Here is a 25514-nt window from a genome sequence, read left to right as displayed (position 1 = left end):
GAGATGCCCCCAAATGTTGTTATCTGCCCCCTCCTCCCATTCCTCCGGAGGTCCCAATGTCTGCTTCACCTCCTCTGTGTTAGGGTTTCCCTTGGGTAGAGCTGTGTCACCCACTCAGCTCTCAGTCCCCAGAACAAGAACTGTGTCTTGTCCATCTGTGCAAGAATGAAAATCTGAGAATAACTATAAGAAAGAAAAAATCAAAATCAACAAACAGCTATGAACCAGAGACACACTATGGGGGCGGGGGCAGGGAAAGGAGGGATTGAGGTCAAAATAAGGGGGTTGCAATTGTATAAAAAAATTTAAAAAAATAATAATAAAAATCTGCCCACACTTGGTGATGTCCCCTTTGCCTAGATTCTAGAACATTCTTTCTGTCCACCACCATCTTCCCCTGATGTCCCACCCCACAAACTAGGTCAGCCTCCCTGCAGTTTACACATCCTGAAGTCCCCAGTACTTTCCCCTTGAAGCATGTAGCACTTGTAATGAAAGAATTCTCTGGGGACTCTGCTTTGTGTCGGTCTCCCCCCTAGTCTGGGGGCACCCAGAAGGGTGGGACTGCATGGCAAAGGTCTCAGCCCAGAGCGAGAGCATATAGCAGGTGCTCAGAAAGTGTTCATTGAATGAATGAGAGACCATCATTCATTCTGGAAGGTAAGACCAGAGACTATTGTCAGAACAGTCGGAGTGTTGAGGGAGCTTTGTTACTGGTCTTTGTAAAATCGCTTACCTAGCACCCACCACACATTTCTCTCTACCCCTCTTAGAGGTACATATTCAATATGGACTTTGTCAAAAAAAAACCTCAAGCCATGTTGACAGTTGAACAATAGTGTTATCACAGATGTAATTTTACACTATATAGTACCTACATTGAAACCAGCAAAGGAAATCAGGTGAAATGAATTTTATTTTTTTTAAAGATTTATTTAGTGTACAAGAGCTGGGGTACAGACCAGAGGTGCAGGGGGTGAGAGGATTCACCAGAGACAGAGCGGGGAACAGGACAGACAGATCAACCGAAGCACACTGCTGAGGGGAGCAGCGGGCGAGACAGGAGAGGTCTGCTGCGCCATGTGGGCTGCTCCCTGGCGGGCTGGGGATCAAAGTCGCGCTGCAGGGGCTGTGGATCGCCTCATAGGTTGCGTCCTAACCCCTTGCCGCCACCAGGGAGGTCCGAAATGAATTTGAATAATAGATTTTATTCAACCCAATATATCCGAAATGTTATCGCTTCCACATGTAATAATCCACATGCACCATGCCGGGAGCTGTTGTACTTTCTCTTCCGTACTGAGTTTTGAAACCTGATGCGTCGTTTGCTTTCATGGTGCACCGCGGTTGGAACCCACCACGTTTCCAGAACTTAGGGACCACGTGCAGCTCCTGTCTGCCCTGTTGGAAGCCTTAGAGGAACCACTGTGACTTCAGGCTTCTTCCCAGAGTGTGCCACCCTGCTTGGACATGGGGACTTTCTCATATCGCCAAAGAGGAGTGCGGGTGAGGTTCATCACCCAGCCCTGGGCCGAACCTCAGTTGCAGGCAAGAAGGAAAGGGTCCTTCATACCCAGAGATATTCTAGGGCTTGATGCATGTCTCGAGTTTTGCAAGGAATCCTCCCTGTATTAAATGGCCTGATCTCCCAGCAGCCCTCTGAGGGAGGATGTCATGTTTGTCCCATTTTACAGAAGGGGACGTCAAGGTACAGGGGTTGAAGTGACCACCCGGCCTGAGGGCACACAGCTCCTTAGTGGTGAAACTGGGGTTTCACTCTGCTACTCAAGTCTGCCTCTGTGAATGGAGCATCGCAAGACTGGCCCCTGCTGTTTCTCCAGGGTGGTGTCACGGGACCCGAGTTAGTGCAACCCCCTTGGATTTGTTCATTCAACAGATAATGTTGAGCACCATGTATGCGCTAGAGAATGTGCTCACAGAACTTCGTTCTGGGAGGAATTAAAAACAGACACACATACACCACCCAAGTGGGGTTCACTGGGATTCGTAAGAAAAACCCAGCTCCGAAGACAAGTCACTGACAAGTAGGTGTTCCGCTAGATTCATCACTTGGACTGTGAGGCGGGAGAGGTAGATGGGTGCAGGGAGAGTAAAGTCATTCCGTCCCATAAGTTCCTTGAGGAGATAAGAAAGGGAGCCGGTGGGTGCCAGGAGCACCCCAGGCCTATGCCACGGGGGTTGGCCACCAAGAGCCAGGATCCTGAATCATAGTCAGGAGTGGAGGATGAGATAGTGCTGAGCCCCAGAAAGAGCTTCGAATAGGCGTGTGGGGGTAGCTCATCACCACTGGGTCACCCAGTTGACCGTGTATTCAACAGTCAAGGGCATTTATCAAGCACTTCTGTGCTAACCCTTAATCACATGCAGCTTCTTGTCAGCCCAGAACAACCCTCGGCAGTTGGCTTTGTCATTTAGCCCCATTTTTCAGATGAGGAAACAGGCTTAGAGAGGAGGGGTGATGTGCCCAAGGTCACACAGTGGCGGGGTTGCGTGGAGCTGGGGTTTGAACCTGGACTCACTGACTCCACACTGTGACCCTCCGTTTCCTCTCCCCTCCATCCCACGTCTGTCCATGTGGGAATTGATCAGATTTGCTTGTAGACTCAGATGCCATGGTGACACGTGACTCTCTCTCTTGTTTCCGAAGGTGGTGGCCCTTAGTAAGCGAAGTCAGGAGGCTGAGGCCGCGTTCCTGAGTGTTTACAAGCAGTTGATTGAAGCGCCAGGTAAGAACCACTGGAACCATAAATAATGAACAAGAAACTGCCGTTCAGACCATCACACGGGGCTTCCTCACAGTGGGGTCTGGGGACAAGCCAAGACCTCCGGATGAGGCTGGACCCTCCATGAGTGGGACTGTGGGGGTCTCGGGATCTACACCCAGTGTAATGTGACATGTCTGCACATGGCTTCTCCATTTCCCCCCATTGACTTTAGAGGCTTTGGGGAGCTCCCGGCAAGCTCTTCCATCTGGACCTTTTTGGGAAACTGAATCTCTTATGTGCAGAAAACCCAACCCCATTGCCATAAAGGGCAGAAGGTGCCCAGGGCTCCACCAGCAGAAGGCGCTAGAGAAAAGACCAGAACTATTTCCCCCAATGTGACACATTCAGCTTCAAAAGCTTGATGTGGAGAGTAAGTCAAACCCAAAAGAGTGTGTACTATATGACTCCATCGACATGAAGTGTGAAAACAGGCACAAATCAACATCAGCACTATTCACAATGGTCAAAGGGGGAATAAACCCAAAGGTCCATCAGTAGATGAATAGAAAGATAAAATGTGATCAGTTCCATACGATGGAATATTATTCAGCCACGAAAGGAATGAAGTGCGGACATCTGCTACAATGTGGATAAACTTCAAAAATACGACACTGAGTGAAGAAGCTAGACGTGAAAGGTCACACAGCATAGGCTCCCATTTACCTGAAATGTCCAAAACAGCAAATCTAGAGAAATTAGTCAGATTGATGCTTGCCAGGGGCTGGGGGAAGGAATAGGGAATGACTGTTAATGGGTGCGAGACTCCCTTGGGGCAGGTGAGAGGATTCTGGAACTAAGTAAAGATGGTGATTGCACAACATCGTGAATGTACTAAAACCACTGAATTGTGAATTGTACATTTTAAAATGGTAAGTTTCATTTTAACAGAAATTTTACCTCAATTTAAAAAAAAATTGAACCTGTACCATTAGAAGTCAAGAGAGAGTATACTCTTGGGGGGCAGGGAGGGGCCATGAGTTCCTGAAAAGGACCTCTGGGTGGGTTACAGAGCTGTGGCAGTCTGAGAACATTCACCTGTGTGTCTAAGATCGGTTGATACATTATATACGTCTGCAAAGTGTCCCTTTTTTCCGATGTCCCATCCTCTGCCACCCAGAATGGGAGCCAGAGGTAGTAGTTTGCTTAGCACTAGTGGAGCTTGGGGGAGACCCCGCTATGCTTACTCCTTGCACCCAGACAGCCCCCAGTCCTTTATCGGGTCCTTGATGTCCCTTCATAGGGTTCCTATCCACCTTTTTGCCTATAAATATCTCACCCTCAGCAGAGGTATCTGGAAAAATTTAGAAAAATATACCCTCTTATTTCCCACCCTTTTCAGTCCTTCGGGTCCTGTAGTTTCAGCGACAAGTGCACTGGAAGGTAACTCAGTGCAAACCCCAGAGGTGCTTGCTCGGAGCCCCCACGGGGGCTCATCCACCGGACCCTGCAGTACCTTGTCTGTAACTCCAGGGGGCAGCCCTGAGATGGCGCATACTTCCTATCAGGTTCCAGACCCGTCTGTACAACTTAAATTAATTCACCTCGCTGAGCATCAGTCTCCGCCTTTGTAGTCTGGAACTAATATCAGCACCTGTGTACAGTTGTGAGGCTTCAGTGTGTGCGGCCCATAATATACACCTGCTAAGTATTGGTTACTCTCATTATCAATTACATGTCTGGCTTCCCTAGGAGATGTGCAATTCTCCAAGCCTGGGACTGAGTCATACCAAATTTGTATATTCAGAACCCAGTACACAGTGGTGCCTAATAATTGCTTGTTGGCTGATTTAGAGATAAGACTCGGGTGCAGAAAAGAAAGGATTGTTTGTTTGAAAGGCACTTTTTCAACTAAAGCCTCTGCTTGTCACATGTTTACTAGCTGGGATAGCACTTATTGAGTACCTACTGTGCTCCTCCCACTCACTAGACTCTGGGAACAAGCCAAGGGTCTGCAGATGCAAGCATCGGCTCAGCCCTTGGGGGGCTTTATTCTAGGAGACAGAGGTGACAGACCGTTGCTTCAGTAATCTGTCATCCAAAACCTGGGCGGCAGCAACTCTACTGCTCGGGCCTGAGGAGGGGCTACAGACCCTTTGAAAAACAGGCATCATTTCTGGAGTTCCCTACGTGACCTTCATCTTTCTGGACATAGAGTTATTCACACAATACCAGAGCCAGAACCACACTACCAGTCGGGAACATGGCACATGGGCACAGAACTTTCCAGAAGGTCCTTGTGCCCTCTAACCCCTCTCCCCAAAGTGTCCTTCCAAATCCAGTGCTGACTCCACACCTATGATGTCCCAACTCCGCTCCCCAGAAATGGAGGGGTGGGGGAGGCGTACATCCCAGCTGTCACGGAGCCGCAGAGTGAGGATGAAGACGCTGTACGAATGGCCCCTTTAGGGGCTCTAATTCATTTTCAAGACATTTAAGAATAACAAAATGTTTTAATGATTTCTTAGGGGAATTAGGAAGACATATTTTTGTTCTCATTAAATTTTATCCTCAGACACAAGAACCAAATGTCAGATGTGTTTTGGGGGCTCCGAGCTTCTCAGCTCACTGTCCTCCTCCCGTTTCCCTCAACCCCCTCCTTAAAAATAACACTCCTGGACATTTTTGCCAGGGTGCACACACTCCTGTTTTTATATTTTTTGACAGGCAAATTATTTGTCGAAATGCTCTCTCTCTCTCTCTCTCTCTCTCTCTCTCTCTCTCTCACACACACACACACACACACACACACACACACACCCCCGAAGCCACACAAGTCCTGATTCAACATTTTTGTTTTGAATGACTACTGCCAACACAAATCTTTGGCAGAGAATGCGATAGAGCGTGATTGCTCAGCAAGTATTTTGATAAGTGTGCAGCCTGTATGTCTGTAATTACGAAAGAAAACCGTAAATCTTTTGGATATTGTTCACACAGATGTGGCGTGAAGTGAGAAAAAAAGCAGTAAAACGTGTTAAAAGCATAATTAATGTCATTGTTGTGGAGGATGATTTGATTTAAACCTTTCTGACTTCTGTATTGGTGACGGCTGATTTCTTTATCGTGCTCGGAGTCACTAGGTACCGACCCAACCTTCAGAAAGCCAACTTGTTAACTGAGTGATTAGTTAAAAGCAGGGAGAGAGAGAAAGTGAGAGAGAGAGACTGAAAGAGAGAGAGAGAGAGAATGGTAAAACCAAAGAAAGAGTAAATAAGAAGACAGGCAGACGAGCATTGCTGAAGAAGAGGTGAGTGTCTCAAAATGGTCTTTTCCTGCCTTGTTTTGGTTTTTAAAGACCCCATACGGGAGGGGATGTCTCTCCCTGTTCCTTCTTTCGGGAGAGGTTAACACTGATCAGTTTAGGGGCTCGGCCGCAGCCGTGTTAGACACAGCTGGGTGGGGCCCTGTGATTGCTATTTCTGAGCTGTGTGACCTTGGGCAGGGGTCCGAGCCTCTCTGAGCTCTGATGTCTGTGTGGTTAACAGAGGGATAATAATAGAAGCTGCTGGTTGGTGGACATGAGGATTTAATACACTATGCGTGGAAGCACTTAGCAGGGTCTGGTTGTAGCTGCCCTTGCAAAGTTGACATCAGGGTGTAAGTTGTATGAACTGGAAGCGCTGGCTGATGGTTTCACAGGGTCTGTCTGTTGTCAAGGACGTTGGGTGAGCAGTTTAGGCAACGGGGTTCCAAGTCTTTGAAGTAGGAAAATGCTTTATGATGTTTAGTGGTTTTACATTTTTCTCCCAGTGATAAATGTTAAATGTGGCACCATCAATTTCAGAATTCAGAAAAGTAGAAGGGAGGGAAAGCTACACTTGGAAACGCAGTGGGAACATTTTGGGTTGGTTTTCAGATCTTTCTCCCTTGCACATTTTCAGAAAGGGCTTTCGTTCTACTTGTACTATTTTGAGCACTAGTCCTTTCACCCACCACAAGCATCCGTATTTCCCTATGTGCTTACAAATTCTGAGTAACTCTGCCTTATCATGTATAACACTCTTTTGTGTGGCTGTGTTGTAATTTATTGAGCTCACCTCTCCAACACTGGCTTTTGGGGTGCCCTGAAGCACAGCTTATTGGCTCTGTCCTGTAGTTCCAAGGACAAGGAGGAAAGTTTGGGAAGGAAAATATATGGTGGCCATAAACCCAGAATCATGGTCCAAAAGAATAAGAATTTTTTTCTCCTAGCTGATTTATTTTGCATTCATTTATTTTTCTGGTCACACTAATTATCTTTTCCTATGTTATGAGCCATTCGTATGTATTTTTGTGAATTTTTGATTCATGTATCCTTATTCCATTTTTCCATCTGAGAGATGATTATCTTAGTGATTTGCGGATGCTCTTTGTATATTAGGGATATTAACCTTTGTCCTGGTAGATGCATTTCAGATCTTCTTCTCTAGTTTGCCTTTTGTTTCTCTGGTTTGTTTATAAAGTCTCTTGTATATTGTATATAGCATCCATTCAAATATATTTTGAAGATAGTAGGGAAGCTTTCCAAACCTTTGCTTCTTGGCTTCTAGATTCTATGTCATATTTTTAAACCCCTTCTTGTATCAAATTTTAGGGCTTGTTAAGTACTTTTGCTATCTTAATTTCTTTTATTTGAATCTTTGAACCATCTGAAATAAATATTGATAGAAGCAGTGAGGGAGGTTAAGAATTTAGCTTTGTTTTGTACCAAATGACTAGTTCTACCGCCATCTAGTGGATAAGCCTCCTTCACAGATGGAGCGAGCTCAGATTTTATAGTAACGTGAGAAGCTCCACCTGTCCACCTCTCCTTCCCCTTCTGCCCAGTGAGCCTCTGTCAGGTTGTTCCTTTAGGAGTCAGGGGAGCAGAAAAGGGTATTTAACCCATAAAAATGGGAACGCTTAAGGATGGTAGATATTCCCAAAGATGGTTGTTAACTATGGACGGCTTTGTCCCAGGTCCGGCCACACCTTTGCTCATTTCCTCTGCCAGGAGTGCCCTCCCCGCTGGCCGCCATCCACGCTGCACTCCTCCTCGCTGAGCCTTGGAAGAGGGTCAAATGAAAGCATCTGGCATGATGCTGGTACCCTGTAGGTGCTCAATAATGGCTGTTCCTTTCAAAAGGGAGGGCAGGCGAGGCAGCTCATCAGTGCAGCGCTGCACCCTGTGACTCCTCCTGCCTGAACCCCCGTTTCCTCTTCTGAAAAGCACGCTTCCCTTCCTGATACGCTGCGAAAATGAAGCGAGGTGAAAAGTGTAGTCTTAGCTGAGTGTCTGCTCTTGGTGGCGCCGTTCTTACCCCCTCCACCCTGGCTAAAGCCAGGGGACCCCCCAAAGCAGCCCTGGCCATGGGGGGACAAGAGCGTGGGCCACACCTGGCTCGCCACCATGTAAGGGCCCACACCCATATGCCGTCCCAAAGTTCAGACTCGAGGATCAACGCGAGTCTCGGTGCCTGAGCCTCCCACCCACGGGCGCCTGCAGCCCGGCGCAGATGGGGGAAGGCTTCTGTCTCGAGATATTTTGGAGGGGCGCGTGCATCCTTCTGCATATATGTTTCTCAACAGCCTCTCGGACAGCCTTTCCGGCTTCAGCTTTCCTAAAAAAGCTCTGAATGCACTTTCCTTCAGATGGACATGGTGGGAGGAATGAGACAGCTTTTCCTGGCTTCCCAGCTCGCTCCTCTAACCCCAAAGGCACTTTCGAGAGGAAAAAACACCAAGAGCATCAGCTAGTGGCGGAAGGCGGAACCCGGGGATCTGGGCCAGCTTCCCCCACGGTGCCTTTGGAATGCCTGGTGTGGTATTAAAATATTATAAACCCACTGCCAGTATCCTCCAGGGGTTTAGTAACCAAAATGAATTAGTCATTTTATTAAGCAGTTTATGCATAAAGACCAAGTTGATGGCCATAAGACAAAGGCGCTCGGCTTCCCAGGGTGTTCCTCCTGCCCCGCGCCTGCCAGGACCTGCCACCGACGGTTGTTTGATCTGCCGTGTCTGCCAGCGTGCTCGATTAATGCGAAGGATTTGCTGTGTCAAACTCTTCTGATTTGGGGTCCCTGTTTTTGGCTTTGTGATTCAGGTGGGATCTGAGGCCGTTTGATGCCGGCTGCCACTGCCCTCATCTATATATTGACTGTCTGGGCTGCAGAAGCGAAGTGGAGGAGCAGAGTCCCGCCCCAGACTCTGGGCCGCCACGTGTCTGGCTGGGAGGTTCCGTGGAAGGGCTGAGCCTGGCAGAAGCCCAGCTGCCTGGCTGCAGATGAGGACGGCAGGGAGGCCCTGTCCCTTCTCCTGACGCCAGGATATGAAGGTGTCAGATATGGGGGGCACGGGGGGGAAACGTAGGTAGTTTTGTAGATTGGGGGTCTACGGGGACCAGCACTTCCCGGAGTGAGGTCATCTGGCATCAGAGCAGTCTCGGTGTATAACACTGAAAGTGAATGGTTGCTCCCGGGGTCTGCTTCCTCCTAGTTGGAGACCACCCATGAGTCCCCCTTCTAACCCTGGCAGAGCCGGCTTCAGGCTCAAGATCTTGGGCAGGCAATGGGTGTGACTCGAATTTAATAACATCAGTTTTTTTTTCTGTTTGTTCTTATTCGTTGTGTTTATTTTTATGGTCAAAGCACCGTCTGTTTATCATGCAGAGCCAAGGAAAGATCTGTTTACAGATCCTGCTTATTACTCCAGAATATATTTAAGTTTTAAAAAAAATATAGATTCCCACCAGGACAGGTGAGGGTGGGGACCTTTATGAGGCTGGTGAGTGGTCTGGCGCCTGGTGCTGTGGCTGCCCTGGGTTCAGCATAAGTTCCCCCTCTTTCTGGCTCAGTGACCTTGGGAGTGACAGAGTGACTCTCCTCTGCTGGGTCACCTCTGGAAACTGGGGGTGATAACTCACTTGGTTGGTTCGTTTGATGATTGAATGAGATACAGATCCATGCAAAGTGCCTGGCACATGTGACTGGGGAGGAGGTGAAGAATGTCATTTTCCAAGACGTTTTGGCCACCATACTGTGGGGGTTGTCTGCCCCAGGCCCCATCCTCACAGTGTGGGTGTTCCCACGCTCTGGGATGGTAGCTGAAGCTTAGAGGCTTTCAGACCAGAAACGAGTAGTTGGAGGCTCAGACACTGCTCTCACCCCCCCCTTGCTCTCCCCCTACCCCCCCCCCCACATAGCAGTTGTGTCCAGACAGGCCTCCAGGGAGGGGAGGTAAAACTGGCACCAGGGCCTTCCTGGTGGTGCAGGGTTTAAAGACAACATTGTCAACCTCTGGCCAGCCACTGCAGCACGAGTTCGATCCCCAGCCAGCCAGGGAGCTACCCACAAGGCGAAGCAGACCTCTCCTGACTCATCCACTGCTCCCCTCAGCAGTGTTTCAGTAGATCCACCTGTTCTGCTCCCCACTTTGTCTCTGGTAAATCATCCTCTCACCCCCCGCACCTCTGGCCTGTGTGCATAAATACAGTTCTTATATGCATAAAGAAATCTTGAAGAAAAAAAAAACTGGCCCCAAAGTCACCCAGGACCTTGCCATCCTCCCTTGAGCCCCACATCCTCACCTGTAAAATGGGTCAGTCGTGAAGACAGAGCTACGTTGTGCTTTTGGGACAGTAACTCACAGACTAGCTCATAGGGGTAAAGGTGGCGATTGGGGTGTCCACCCCCCTTTCCTGGCCAATGTGGGCTACTTCTGGTGTTTCTTGCATCAAGGTCGCTCCCCCACAGCCACCCCCTGGAGATGGGATGCCTTGGTTAGCACCATCACCCCACACCCCCAGTCATCCTCTCCCTCATCCCTGCTTTATTTTTCTTCTCATCTCCCTCACTGCCTTACTTGCCCTCTGGCCACCCTCCCATCTAGAATGTCAACCCTAGGAAGGCAGGAATTTTCTTTTTCACTGTTTCTCCAGAAGCCAGAACTTCCTGGCACACAGCAGGCGCTCAGGAAACACTGGGCAACTGAAATGGCATCTGACACATAGTAGGTGTGCTAGAAAATGTGTTGATGTGTTGCATCAGGCAGCACCACACTGATAAAGAAATGGGAGTTGTGGAACAGGCTACATAACGCAGGATGCTGCGGAAGAGCAAGATCCTGGCCTTTTTATTGATACAGAGTATCGGTTGTAAGGGGGAGGAGCAAAAGGAAAGAAGGAGATTAAAGAAAGGGGAAGACTGTAGAAGATCAGGGATTGTGAGTCTGCCCTCCAGGCACTTCTCATCTGCTTGATGACTCGGTATTGTCATTGAGATCACTCCCTAATCCCCCGGCCCTGGTTTTAATCTTATCAACAAGGCTTCCACTGATCAGCTTCTGGGGTCCCTTGTTACACATCAGTCCTCTCCCCCCCACCACCACCCTCCTGGCGTTCCCAGCCCTACCTCCTGAGGTATAAGGCGAGAGTAAGTGTTATGCATGGGTCTTCAACCCCGCCCCCCTACCACCCCCCCACCCCGCCCGTGTTCCCGGTCATACCTCATGATGCATAACCTTCCCAGCGTGATCCAGCTTTGCCTTTGATTTGAAGGGCACCTTGCAGGCTTGGGCTCCTGTACCTAACTGACCAGGCCGTTTTGACCTTGCTTAGGATTTAGAACTATAGGTGACAAAATGGTGGCTGAACAGGCCACTTAGGAGTCGCAGACCCACATTGATGAATCAGTGGCTGCATTAAAGACTTAATGCCCAGGAAAGGGTCTGAGCAATGCATCATGCCCGACGTCATGGGGGTAATCACACAGTAGGTGTGCAGCTGTAACAGGGTGGTCCCCAGGAAAGGGGGAGGTTCCCTGTCCCACCCAAGGGAGGGTGGAGCTGAGCAGGAAGAGGAGAAGCTGCAGAAGAGACTGAGGGAAGAAGGAGCAGGATGGAGCCAGGAGACCTGGAGGAGGCACATGGAGCCTAGAGACACGTGAAGAAACTGCGCTTGTCTTTTGGTCGTGGACTGGGTGACACAGATGTGGGTGAGACCCGTGGGGAGGTGACCATGGCAGCTTTTATCTGGATGTTGATTTTGCTCTTTTTCTTCCGGGCTTGTCCAGTTGTTTGTGACCCTTTTTTGTGGGTCCCCACTGGAAGATGCTTTAGACTTGTGGCAGGCTTTGGGGCCTTGCTCTGGGCCAATCCCATATGGATGTGTTGTAGAGCAACCCCGATACAAAACGGGGTGCCTGACTGTGGGTCCTCACCCGCGCGCTTAAAAGGACTTATCAATGCTCTACTGCAGGCACACGTGAAAGGTTAATAAAAGGTTTATTTACAAGGGAAAGGGAAATGAGGAAATGTACAGCTCTGGGAGAAAAGTGGGAGACAAAGTTTTAAATGAGTCCTACCCGATCCGCCGATCAGGAATCCCAAAATGGCGCTCTGAGAGCTGGCCGCCAGCCAGGAGCGGTGAAGCCAGGAGGCGAGCGATCGCGAGCCAGAGAGAGAGCAAGGCCCACGTGTTTGGTTTTTATATCCAACCTGGCTGCCCAACTCCACCCTCAGGTCCCAGCCACCCTCCCCTTGGTGGTGATGGGATTTGTCTTTCCCAATGTCCTGATGGCTTTAGTCTGGAGTGGGGGTGGAGTCCACAAAGCCTGTATGAGATTATCTCAGGACATCATTTCCCCCTAACAGATGGACTTTTACCCACGAGGGGACGGGTAACTTTAGGTGCTTCATTTAGAAACTAGACTCTTTGCCTTACCTGTATTGTTTCCTAGTTTTATTAAAGTTCCTTCCCATTAAAGTCTCCTATGTTTTGTGTTGATGCGGCGGATGGCAGAACCCATTTAGAATAGGCAGGGTTGCGGGGCTTGGGCTGCCCCTCTCCCTGTCCTATAACACAGCCACTGCTCACCCAGGCTGCACCTACCTGAGATTGGAGCCCAGGACTGCTTGCTTGCTCTTCTGGCATGGCCTGTCTCCCCAGAGTGGTAGAAGGGGTGCAGCAGGAGGGAAGTGGGCTAGGCACGCTGAGGGCCTGTGACACACAAGCGCTCTGCCCAGCCTCCCCTGTTGGTATCTGGTATTTCTTACCACATGTTATGGGTGAATATGGGTGCCACCAAAAGATAATTTTGAAGTCCTAACCACTGACACCTGTGACACCTGTGGCCTGTGCAGATGACTTAAGTTCAGAGGAGGGCGCAAGGATGGACCCTGGTCCAGCAAGACCAGTGTCCTTGTAAGAAGAGGAGGAAGGAGAGGCTCAAGCCAAGGACACCAGTGGCCCCGGGAGCCCAGGGAAGGGACAGGCCAAGGGAGAAGGGCTCTGGCAACATCTGTTTCCCAGGCCCTGCCAGTGTCCCGCAACCACAAGTATGTTCTCCTGTGGTCCTGGAGGCCAGAAGCCTAAAATCAAGGTGTCAGCTGCTTGGTTCCTTCTAGAAGCACTAAGAGAGAATCTGTGTCTCTCCGTGTCCCCTCCTCTTCTTATAAGGACATCAGTCACGGGATTGTGATCCGTGATCTACTGGACCTCGACTCAATTTCATTTGCCAACACCCTGTTTCTAAATCAGGTCACGTTCTGAAGTTCCCGATGGATATGAATTTGGGGGAACACTGTTCATCCCAGTCCATGCCGCTCTCGGGGCTCCCTGTCTGCCTTGTGAGTAGGATTGCTCCCCTGGATTCCCCCATGCAGTCCCAGAGGCACCCACCTGTTTATATGGGCCTTTGAAAGAGACAGATGAGAATGTGTCACCTACTGCCCTGAGGATAAATCCATTCACATCCACGTTGCTGCCTAGGGCCTTGACCGAGCACCTCTCCGCTTGCCCCTCCCCCGCCCCGCCCCCCACAGACGCTCAGCAAAGCCGGGCCGAGAGAAGCAGGTATGTGGACTCTGCTTGAGGCTCCCCACACTCCCCATGGGGTCACATCCACAGGCTCTGAGGAGAGACCCTGTGACTGTCCCCTGTTTTACAGGTGGGTCACTGAGACCCCGGGGGCGGGTATTGGTTTGGGCCCTCTGGGAAGCAGACAGATGGCATTGGATGTGCGCAAGGTTTGTTGGGCGAGACCCCTGTGAGGATGAGAGGAGATGCAGGAGAAGCATTCAGAAAGGGGTGCTGGTCTAAAACCTGGGGATGAGAGCGGCGGGAGGAGGATTGATTAGAGAGACATCAGACTGCAGTGCTGCCCCAGAAAGTCTCCGCCAGGCTGGCGGGGAGCTGGGGGCAGGGTGGACTGGGGTGTGACACTCAGAACAGGGTCTTAAACTGGAAACCCCCCGCCCCCCCCCCCAGCCTGCAGGCTGGAAGTCCAAGGTCTAAGCCAGCAGGGCGCGGGCTCTCCTGCGGGCTGCTGGCCCAGCCTTCCCACTGTGTCCTCAGGTGACCTTTCCTCTGCTGGGGGATACTGGTGCCGCTTCCTCTTTTCCTGGGGATACGATCCTGTGGGATTAGGCTCCCCCCATTATGGCCTCATTTCACCGTTATTACCTCCTTAAAGGCCCATCTCCCAATGTGGTCACGTGGGATTATGGCTTCAACATCTGGATGTGGGGGACACTGTTCTGTCCTGTAGTACGGGAGCTGCCTGTGCTGGCATCGGTAGGAGTGCCTGGCTCGGCCACCCCTGCTGGGCTGCAGTGGCCCAGAAGGAGTAGCACCTGGACACTGTCACCAACTCCTCACGGGAGGGGAGAGCTGGGTGGCCTGTTCCAGGGAGTCTGCTGGGTGCTGGGCACTGTCCGCGGGGCTCCTTGTCCCAGCTCCTGGCCCCGTGCCACAGACCCTGTGATCATCCCCATTTCTCTGGCAGGGAAACAGCGAGCGTTGGGTAACTCATCCAGGGATCCAGGGTTGAAGTCTGAAGGCGTCACAGCCTGGACGCAGCCCTCAGCTTCCCTGCCTGCACCCTCCCTCCTTGCCCCAGGGCGGCCTTGTGAATTCGCACATTCACACTTTTTGTGTCAAGTTCAGCCGGGAAGGTGTCTAATCATCACCTTCCCTGAACATCCCAGCTCGAAGGGATAAGCCCAGGGCCAAAAGCACTCTTGGGCGGGACGCCACCCTCTGATGATCTGCAGTGTGATACACTTGTAATAGGAACGTGAGCAGGGAGCCCAGAGAGGTCTGGTTTTTTGTTTTTGGTTTTGTTTTGTTTTGTTTTGTTTTTTTGCCTAAAGTCACACAGCAAGTGAGCTGCAAGGCCAAGGACAGAGCCCCAGTCAGGTACTTCTGTCCTAACAGTAAGAACCACCACCCCCTGCCCCCATGCCCTGACTCACAACAGCTTGGCTCATTGACTGAAAAGAAGGTCTAGTACACTGAGTTCAAATCCTGCCTCTACCACTTCTAAGCCTGGCAACCCTGGGTGTCTCCTCTCCTCTCTGAGTCTTCATTTCCTTGTCTGCAAAATAGACATGGCAACATCCACCTTACTGAGCCATCGTGAGGATGAAGATAGACCTGGCAGTGAGCAGAGACGGTTATGGTGTAAGAGGGGCTACCCCAAGTCCTAAGACCCCAGGCAACTTGGTGCCAGAACAAGGCACCCCCTCTTCTAGAGAGGCCATTGCCATCTGCCAAAAAAAATTGGTACCGAATATCTCAATCCACAATGTGACTGTAATTCCCGTGCGCACCCTTGGCAGTGCACAGCCTCCCCAACTGTACACAGCAAGCCCTGAGTGTTACTGTTGGCTCTCATGTCTCCCTGCCCTCGCTTAAGGCATCCTTCTCCCTTCTTTCCTACTGAAATTCTATTCCCAGGAGACCCACAATGAAGTCCTTTCCTACCTGTCATTGCCTCCCTGTTACTCAGACTGGCCCAGGCATAACTGCAACCCAAGGTCTAACACCCTTGACTTATTCGTTGGGCCTTCGGAGACTCTCTGGCAGCTGCCAGGCATCTGGTACAGGGCCCCTGTCACCAAGATCTGGACCAGCCCCCCAGACATACAGCACCCCGGACAGATGGCATTTTCTGAATCGTATGGTTCAGTACTCAGCAAGGTCCAAAAGACCAAGCCAAGGAGTACCACAAGCAGAGCTGGGGTGTGAGAGCTGCCCCCTCAGATCTCCCCAAGAACTACGTATGTTTTTTTTTTTTTTAAAGATTTATTTATTTATTTATACAAGCATTGGGTATAGTCAGAAGCGTGGGAGGGTGAGAGAATTCACCAGAGCCAGAGCGGGGAGCAGAGCAGGCAAAAGGACCGAAGTACACTGCTGAGGGGAGCAGCGAGCGGCAGGAGAGGTCTGCGCGCCATGTGGGATTCTCCTCCTGTGGCCGGGGAGCAGCCAGGGATCGAACCGGCGCTGCAGAGGCTGCGGGCAGCTTCGCAACCCAGTGCTCAACCGCTGCGCCACGGGGGAGGCCCGAACTACGTATGTCTTTTGTGAGCGCTTACTTTGAATACCGGGTACTGTGCTAACTGCTTTATAAAACTTGTTTGTTCACATCTCAACAGTAGCTTTGGTAATTGCTGCTGGCTCCATTTTACAGAAAGGAGAACTGAGGCTCGTAGGGTTGAAATGCTTCACTCCAGACCCCAGGCAACTGGCAGAGGTAGATTCGAACCCAGATTGCTCTGCCCACAGCATCCTGCCCTGCCTCACCTCCTCCCACCTGCTCTCACTTCCACCAAACTCTGCTCAGGTCAAGCTTTCTCCTTCTGCAGCTCCCAGAGGCCTCTGGTCCTGTGCACCTACCTCGTAGCCTCGGTGATTGATGAGACATTTACTGAGTGATGACTGTGTGTCCCCAAATGAGACAGACCACCCAAGCCTCTCCCCGCCTCCCTTCCCTGCAGCAGGCTATGGGGTTCATCCATCCCGCTCCAGCCACACCAAGCTGTGTGCGTTTCCTTCACCTCCGGCCCATGCCATTGCCAGGAGAGGCCTGGGTGGGCCTGAACCCCTCGCCCACCCTAAGCATTTGTTTCCCTCCACCCTTTTATTCTGTGGCCCAATTTTTACCAGCCTTGGAATTAACCTATTGGACCAGTGGCTTCTTGTGTTGTTTCAGGTTCAGAGCCAAAACTGCTAACTTTTACCAGAGTGGAAAGGTTTTAGTTGCGACTATGCATGTTACCAAAATAGGAATCTGTTGGGGAGGGGGTGTCCACACTGCAACGGTATGAGCATGTGTAATTCAGTTAGGGGGAAAGGCTACAAAGCTCTTGGCTCGGGTGACAGCGAGCAGGACCAGGCTGGGGCGTTCCTGGCAGCCGCAGGACGGCAGAGCACCGTCCTGGCAGCTGTCACCAAAACCTAGAGAAGGGCCAAGGCTTGGGATCCAGAGCATGGCAGGTGGCTTAAATTTGACGCCTGTGTTTATGCCACTTTCCAGAAGCATGGTATCAGCACCACTGTTAATGTTAATTTCGGGAAGTACTCTCAGCACAGCCCAGTTGTTACCTGTTCTTATCTTTTGTGTATCTCTTTTTTGGTGTCTTCTCAATAAGGGATTGGCTTTTAATTGATGCCTCGAGTTAATCTATCTCAGTTGCCCCCACCTCTCGGTCTCAGGGACATTACAATGTCGAACCTACCTCGTTCTGCCTCTGTCAAAACCAGCTCAGCAAGTATATCCATCAAGGTTCTTGCATGTCCAAGGGGCAGATGCTGACTGGCAACATTATGAAGCAGGAAAGGAACTTACTAGAAGGCCAAGGGTGGGGAAGAGTGGTGAGAATTGGCATGGGCAGCACCAGGCCAGCAGACAGCTGGACGGAGGGACCGTGATATCCACTCTGGAGTCATATCTCAGGGCAGAGTGTCCTCTTGGCCAGGCTGAGTCCCGGGCCCTCCTTGCCAGTGTAGGGTGGGACATCTGGACTGACAGCCCTCTTGGAAGCTGAGAGGGAATCAGAACCACACATGCTGTCTGGCCAGTAGGGGAAGTGGAGACCTCAGGAGAAACGGGGAGAAGGTCTGCGCCCTGAGGAATCCCCATTTGCTTCCCTTAAAGACGTATTGGCCCTCAGACCTCTGCCAGAGAATCTTTAGGACTAAGGCTGTAGTGTTTGATGTGCGTCCCAGGGGTTCTGTGTGTGCCCCCCATTAAGAACCATCAGGGACCCTTGAGGAACTCCAGTTCCCTAGCCAGGTATGGGGGGCAGAGGGGCAGCCTGCCGGATGCCAGCCGGCTCTCACTCCCTCCTCTTGGGGAAGTGACTGCATGTCCCACCTCAGTTTCCCTGTCTGTAAAGTGGGGCCACAAGCATTCCGAGCTCAGAGTGTTGTGGTAAAAACTGAATTCTAACCCTTTCAAAGTGCTTGAGCTGTTAGGATCCAAATGCATCCTGACTTGGGCTGAGTCATCTGAAACTGCCCCCCCCACTCTCTCCTTCAAACTGGGGAGCCAGGAGGCAGCATGGTGTGAGAAGAAACCCAAGGCCCTGTCACAGCCCTGCCGCCAGCAGACTGCAGGCAAGTCAGAGGACCCACTTTCCCCATCTGTGCTCTGGGGTGGGCGTGCTGGACACATCGAGCTAGCTGAATGGTGGGGGGCTATGTCTTGTCTCCACCGGGCAGCCTCCTGCAGACAACAGCTCCCAGAAAGCCCCCCAAGGGGAGACAGCCACCAGACACTTAGCAACACCTACTGTGCACCTCACTGCACAGATGTTCTCTCTCCCGGCCTTGCAATCACCCACATGTGGCCCCACTTCACCGGAGGAAATGAGGCCCCAAGGACTCAGCCAACTGCCGGAGAGGTCCCGCGCCCAACTTGGAGTTGAAGCTGACACCCGTCAACCACACTGCCTGTTGGCCTTCTCTTGATCTTCCCCGTAACTCCACAGTAGGAACTGTGGTGTTTTCCTGCTTTATAAGGGGGGAAACAGGTTCAAGGCCCCAAGGGATTTGCGCCCTAAGCCAGACTTCAGCTTCTGGGAGCTCTACCCCAGAGTGCAGAGGAGATGAAAAGTCAGAGCCTTGAAGGCCCCTGAGGCTTACAGAGTGTCTGCCCAGCCCTGCCCTGCCCGTCTGGCCAGAGGCTGGAGGCTGCCAAGTTGGCCTCCCCGGCGTCGGCCTCCCGGGGGCCGAGCAAGGCGGGAAACAGTGACAGGCAGGGCCTCCAAGCAGAAAGAAGCGTCAATGCCGATCCCTGTGCCGGGGTGAACGACATCCCCTGTCACCAGAGTGCAATCTGCGACTTGGACTCACTAGCCGGCCCCCCCAGCCGCACAGGACCCTGCCCCCCTGCTGGCCCCGAGCGAGCCCTCCCTGTTGATCTAACGCCCCTGACCCCAGCAAGCGCTCGTCGCCTTTTTCTCCCTTTCTCAAAAACCAGGACACAATAGGAAGCATTTCCTTGAACTTATTAAAAAATCCAGACTTGTAAATTAATTTGTCCGTGTTGTACAAAGGCAGTGCAGATGGACTCATTAGCATGCACACAACAAATAATTATAGATGAATTTTTAGCTGGCCTGCCTAATGCGCTTGCTGGGTTAATTATGTCAATGTATAATTACATCAGCCCGGGGAGACATAATGGCATACCCCGCTGAGCAGGCCCTGCCTAATGACGGGGCGGGGGGCGGGTGCTGACGGAGGGGATGACGCCCGGCCTTCCCGCGCACCTGCTTACCTCGCACAAACGCCCATTGTCCAAGCCTCCCGCTCCCCAAACACACAGGCGGCCCGGGAGGGATCAGACACAGCGACCTTGTTCCAGCCCTACCTGAAGGCCTCGTGTGCAGGTCCTGCCCGTTTCTTCCATGGGCAGATATGGATTGAGTTGGACTGTGCTAAGCCCAAGGGGTCTGGTGGGGGAGCACAAACAGATGCGGTCCCACCCTCCCTTGTTACAGAGTTTGCAGTCTCGTGGGTGTTAATTATGTGGACTTGCAAATAAATTGTTACTGCAATGAGTGTTGTGAAGGGAAGGGCAGGCAGCTGGGAGAGCTCAGATCAGACGACTGACTGGTCAGGGAAGGCTTCCGGGAAGAAGTGGGCATCTGAATCACAATATGAAAATCATAAGCTTTGACCAGATAAAAGTGTGGGGAAGGACAGAGTGTTCTTGGAAGACTCCTGCCTCTGCAAAAGCTATGGGGCGGAAAGGTGCATTTGAAGAACAGAGGAAAAGACCAGTTTGTTCGGAGCAGGAATGGCGAGGGCTTCCATTTATTCTGAGCTGACCCTGTGCCAGGTGCAGTGTTGCACACTTTACGTGGATCCTCAACACAGCCCCATGAAACCAAATTTCATGTTGAGACACAGAGGTAGAGTTGCTTGCCAACAGCACACAGCAGTCCCACAGGCAAGGATAGATTAGACCAGGACCCAGACACTTCTGACACCACAGTCCATGCTTTTAATCTCTGCCCCTCAGCCGAGAGCAGTGGCCAAGCAGAGGCAGGCAGGAGATCCCGGCAGGAAGAAAGGGCTCAGGACATTAGAAAGGACTGGACCTGACCCAGCTCCTTGGTCTGCAAGCCTGGAGCTTGCCACCATGAGCACCTGTCTGTGGCTGCTGTGCTGAAATATCCGCACCACTGGACAGGAAGCCTCTGTGGTGTCAGAGAAAGACCCAGAATCCAGTGTCACCTATGCTCTTTAGCAAGTCACCTGGCTTCTCTGAACCACAGTTTCCCCCTCTGTGAAGACAAGCTGGATCCAAGCCAGCCTGCAGGAGATGCTGGGAGCATCTCAGGAACCCCTCCCGTGCCGGGTTTTGTCCCCGGGAGGGTGCTGCCTGCCATCTGGGGTTATTGGGGTTCTCTAGGTCTGGAGGAGGAGGCCGCGCACATCAGGTGAAAGGAGAGGAAACAGTTCCTGGCAGAAGCACCTGCAAGTGTCTCACCTTTTAGCTGTTTGGGCATGGGGGGTGGGGGGAGCATCTTACGTCCAGGTGTGTATTTCGCCCCTGGAAGGACTGTGGTTTTCTCGACCATGTGTGCAAATGATAGCGTGCTGATGCAGGGCCTCTGAGAAGCAGCCTGAGGCTACAGGGGCCAGCATGCAATGGGGAGCGGGTGGGCGGCACAGCATGGAGAGAGGCAGGAGCTGGGGGACAGCCTGCCAAAGTGCTGGGCAAGGTCTCGGGGGTTCCCCTGTGTCCCCCTTGGCTCCTGGTCCCCACTGCCACAGGCCTGTCTGGAATGGCCGTGGAAGGCTGCCTCAGTTGGTGTTGTCAGGGTGCCTGGCAGCCCTTGCTCAGGGCCACCCCGTGGCTGGAGGTGTACAAGACGTGCCCCAGGACTGCCACAGGTGGTATTGCAGAATCAAGGAAACACAGTTCTTACAACAGCCTTTATTGTCATTCCCCCACACACACCCCTGCTATGCAGGACACCTGCACCTGTCCCCCCCGCCAATAGCTCCCCCAAACCATGTAGGCACCCTTGTGGATGGCAGTCCCACAGGGGGATCCACCAGGCCCTCCCTGGGTTGGGCGACCCCCTCACCTGTCCTCTCTCTCTCCACGCAGACCCCGTGCCTGTGTTTGAGGCGGCTCGTGGCCTAGACGACAGACTGCAGCCCCCCAGCCTCGACCCCAGCGGGCAGCCCCGGCGAGACCTCCACACTTCGTGGAAGAGGCACCCCGAGCTCCTCTGCCCCAAAGGTACTGGGACACCCATAATGAACAGATGGGCTGTGGGTCCTCGGTGGCCAGACTCCTCAGTGGCGGGGAAGAGGGCCAGGAAGCTCGACTTTACCATTTTAGAAGCCAGATGGGTTAAGGTACACATCTGCCGAAACTGACCCACATCTCACAGGCCTAGTATACTTGAAGGACTGCACTCCATGCAGTCACTCAGGGCCCCAGGCTGTGCTGGGCCTTCTATCTTTAATAACACATGCTATCCGGGGCCTCCCTGGTGGCGCAAGGGGTTCAGCACAGCACTGTGAAGCTGTTTGCAGCCACTGCAGCACGAGTTAAATCCCCGGCCAGGAAGCTACTCACATGGTGCAGCAGACCTCTCCTGTCTCCCTGCTGCTCCCCTCAGCAGTGTATTTCAGTCAGGCTGCCTGTTCTGTTCCCCACTCTGTCTCTGGTAAATCCTCTCACCCCCATACCTCTGGCCTGTACCCCAGTTCTTGTATGCATAAATAAGTCTTTAAAAAAAAAAATAATGCATGAGCCGGCCAACCGAACGAGAATGTGGGGGTGGGAGTGTCCTGGCCTCAAGTGGCGTCATCACGCCAGCTACATCGCATTGACCAAAGCTCAGTCATGTTGCCGCTGTGAGATGTGAGGGAGGGGAAAGCACTGAGCAGCACCTCAGTAAGCTAGACCTAGAGCGACCCCGAGACCCAGCAGTTCCACTCCTGGCTGTGTACCCCAAACGAGTGAAAACAGAGACTCAAATAGAAACATGTCCCCAGATGTTCACAGCAACCCACTCGTGGCAGCCGGTGGAGGGTGCAGCCAAGGTCGGTCACTGTGACCGTGCCCCATACGCCCCAGGCTGTGACGGCCTGAACGGCCATGACGCCCTGATGCCGGCAGCCGGGTGGAGGGTGCTAGGCAAGGAGCGACATGCAGCGTGTGACTCAGTGATGAAAATCGTCCAGAGCAGGCAGATAGAGCAGATCGGGGCGGCTCCAGGGGCTGGGGGCACGGGGAGTAGAGTCTGTGTCCGGGGGGTGGCTTCCTTTTGGGGTGCAGCCGTGTCCTGGGGGGAGTGGCGTTGGTCGCACAATACAGTGAAGACAGTAAGTATAATGGTGTGTTTTCTCTCATGTATATGTGCCATGATATCTTAAAGATAATAAGCAGCCAAGGAGGCAGGAACAGGTCCCTGAGGTATGGGAGACCCCAGGTACACTGTCTGGGACTAGCGGGACAGGCACTTGACTTCCCCGTGGATGGCTGCTGCCTGCTGGCGGGGTGACAGGTCCCCACAGCCCGCGCCTGGGAAATGATGGTGCTCCCGCACCGTCTGCTGTACTCAGCCAGGCCACGGTGGTTCTCGCTCTTTTTCTCCCTCCAGAGCAGAGAGAGGGGCCGTCTCCGGCGGGGCCCACACTGACTGAGGGGAGCCGCCTCCCGGGCATTCCCAGCAAAGCCCTCCTGACAGAAACTTTGCTGCAGAGAAATGAGGTGGAGAAACAAAAGTGAGTGGGGGTCACCGCGGGCCCCCTCTGCTGGGAGGTGGGGCTGGAAGAATCACCCTGCCCAGGACCCTTGGTATCTGGGCGCAGACCCAGATTTCCGCCCTATTTCAGCAGCACAGTGGCCAGCCCTGGACAGGTCACTTCATTTCTCTGTGCCTAGTTTCCCCATCTGGAAAGTGGGTCAAGTGGGGGTGTGTTAAACATGGTTCTCCAGAGAAACAGAACCAGTAGAATTTCTTTTTAATGCATAAAGAGACCTGTTTCAAGGACAGGTCTGGCAAGTCCAGCTTAGTAAAACAGGCCAGCAGACGGAAACTGTCGGGCAGGGGGCTACACTGCCCTCCTGAGACAGAGTTTCTTCTTCCTCACTTTGAGCCTTAAGACCTGCAACTGGGGCCTTAAGACCTGGTGGCGCAGCGGTTGAACGCTGGGCTGTGAAGCTGCCCGCAGCCTCTGCAGTGCTTGTTCGATCCCCCAGCCGCTGGCGAGGGTCCCACATGGCGCGCAGACCTCTCCTGACGTGCCTGCTGCTCCCCTCAGCAGTGCATTTCATCAGTCTGCCTGTTCTGTTCCCCACTCTGTCTCTGGTGAATTCTCTCACCCTCCCGTGCTTCTGACTGTACCCAATGCTTGTATAAATAAATAAATAAATCTTTAAAAAAAAAAAAAAAAAAGACCTGCAACTGATTAGACGAGGCCCACCCACCTGATTGAGACTGTTCCTTTACCTCACAGTCGGCTGACTGTAGATGTCAACCCCAGTTCAGAACACCTGCACAACAACGCCTAGGCCAGTATGTGACTGGACAGCTAGGCCCTAGAATCTGACTGGGCAGGCCTGTAACACTGACCATCACAGGCAGTATCAGCTTCTGGCCTGCGGCCTGGCCTGCTGACGCCTGTCCAGCTTAGCTCCACTCCCATACGGAGGAGTGCGTGTCAGTGAGTGGACAGCCTTTGCATTGGCTGCTGCTGAGTTCTGGGGCCCTCCTTGGATGGCACTATGGTGCTCATCTCCTCTCTCCTTCATCCTTCTGCATATTTTCAGAGCCGACTACTGTGTGGCAGGCCCAGTTCTAGAGACACGGGCGTGAATGAAATAGACTAGACTCTCTGTCCTGCTGGAGCTTACTTTCGCGTAAAGACACAAATGAATAAGATAAATAAATGGTGTGCTAGATGACAGTTATAAAGAAAAATAGGGGAAGAAACAGGGCTGTGAGGAGCTAAGGTTTAAGTAAGGTGATGGGGCAGGCTGAGCAAAGCCCAGAGGAGGTGAGAAAGGGAGTCTGGCCAGGCTGTAGGGGAATTTTTTACAGGCAGAAGGAACAGCCCGTGCAAAGGCAGGCCCAGTGTGTGGGGGTGCCAGGAAGGGAGTGTGACCAAGAGGGGCGGGACATGAGTGCCAAGTGAAGGTGTACTCCCTTCCCAGAGCCTGTGAGGCCCAGGCATTGCCTGAACACCCCTGTAGTGCAGCTCTGGCCCCGCTCTCTCGGCTGAGAGACTTGCCTCTCACTTGGGCTGGTCACCCCAATGTCCTGACACAGGGAGGGGAGAAAATTCCTCCCCTGGGGGCCAGAACAGCAGCTGACAGTGAAGGAGCTGGAAGCAGGAGTTGCTCCCACTGAGGCACAGTCCTTCCAAAATCCCTTTTACAAAGAAACTGAGGCTGAGAAACGAAGTTGATGACTGCTGGGTGCCCCCAAAAATGCTGCCAGAAAGTAAATGGGGCCAGTTATGATGGAGTCTCAAGGTCCACAAAACAGTGGGGCAGCCAAGTGTCCGAATGTTCTTAGGGACCCATTAAGAAGACAGAGGTGGGGCTGCAGGAGGCGGGGAGGGTACAAAGTCTGTTCAGGGCCCAGGCAAGGCCCCACAGTGAGGCCTGAGCAGATCTCCTGTGAGCACTCGTCTCTCCACAGGGGCCTTCAGGAAGTACAGATCACTTTGGCAGCCAGACTGGGGGAGGCGGAGGAGAAGATCAAAGTCCTACATTCAGGTATGCATCTGGCTCATGTCCCCTTCCTGGCCCAGTCAGACCAGAAAGAGGAGTGGAAGGGACCATGACACTATGAACTTGGGCTCAGGTATTCTAGCATCACAGGGGCAAGAAGGAGTTTGGGGCAGGAGGAGGAAGGACCTACATTACCCAACTGGGGATCTGACCCCTGGTCTCCAGAGGCCATTTGGCTGAGGAGAGAGTATCTGAGGTAGAATTAAATCAGGGGTGGAAAATGGAGTGCCCTCAGGGCCCGGATTAGGGAGGCAGTAGGGAAGGGTGGGGTCTGAGGCAAACCGGAGAATCCAGGCCAGGTCCTTCAGTTTTCCTTAGGAAATCAGAAATTGTCTGAGGAACCTCTCGTTTTTCATAATGTACCTGTGTTTGTTGACTTCTTGTTCCGCTCACCTGCCAGGTCTCGGTGGGTGAGCTTATGGGTAGAAGGCCTTACCCAGATCCTAGAGTATCCTGAAGGTGTTGTAGGACTCATACCCCAGACATGGGACAGACAGCCCCTTCAACTCGCGTGGCTCTCCTCTACTCCACAGATGCATAGTTCTCTATACTCCCCACCACCCACTCCCCAACCCCGACCCTCCGGCCCGGCCACTCCCCATCCCTCCCACTGGTTGAAATGTGTCTAGGCAAGGAAACTCTCTACTTGTCACCAGTTCTCATTTCCTCGCTAATCTGAGCTTCACTCTGCTTTCCAGGCCTGGGAATGGGTTCC

At 52.4% G+C, this 25514-nt stretch overlaps 1 protein-coding gene across 5 annotated transcripts in view; it reads left to right on the top strand.

Moving 5' to 3' along the window:
• CUX2 (cut like homeobox 2) overlaps positions 1 to 25514 on the top strand; it is a 234547-nt gene that overhangs the window by 184651 nt on the left and 24382 nt on the right. For all 5 annotated transcript variants that reach the window (XM_054695336.1, XM_054695335.1, XM_054695334.1 and 2 more), the window contains 4 exons: positions 2669 to 2747; positions 21155 to 21289; positions 22662 to 22785; positions 24708 to 24784. In XM_054695336.1, the coding sequence (XP_054551311.1) occupies positions 2669 to 2747; positions 21155 to 21289; positions 22662 to 22785; positions 24708 to 24784 (415 nt within the window). The remainder of the gene's footprint in view (positions 1 to 2668; positions 2748 to 21154; positions 21290 to 22661; positions 22786 to 24707; positions 24785 to 25514) is intronic.

The sequence above is a fragment of the Talpa occidentalis genome, unplaced genomic scaffold (assembly GCF_014898055.3).
Source record: "Talpa occidentalis isolate TD23 unplaced genomic scaffold, MPIMG_talOcc4v2.1 talOcc4.14, whole genome shotgun sequence".
NCBI lineage: Eukaryota > Metazoa > Chordata > Mammalia > Eulipotyphla > Talpidae > Talpa > Talpa occidentalis.
Note: the sequence above shows the minus strand (reverse complement) of the source record. Positions and strands in the feature narration are given on the sequence as shown.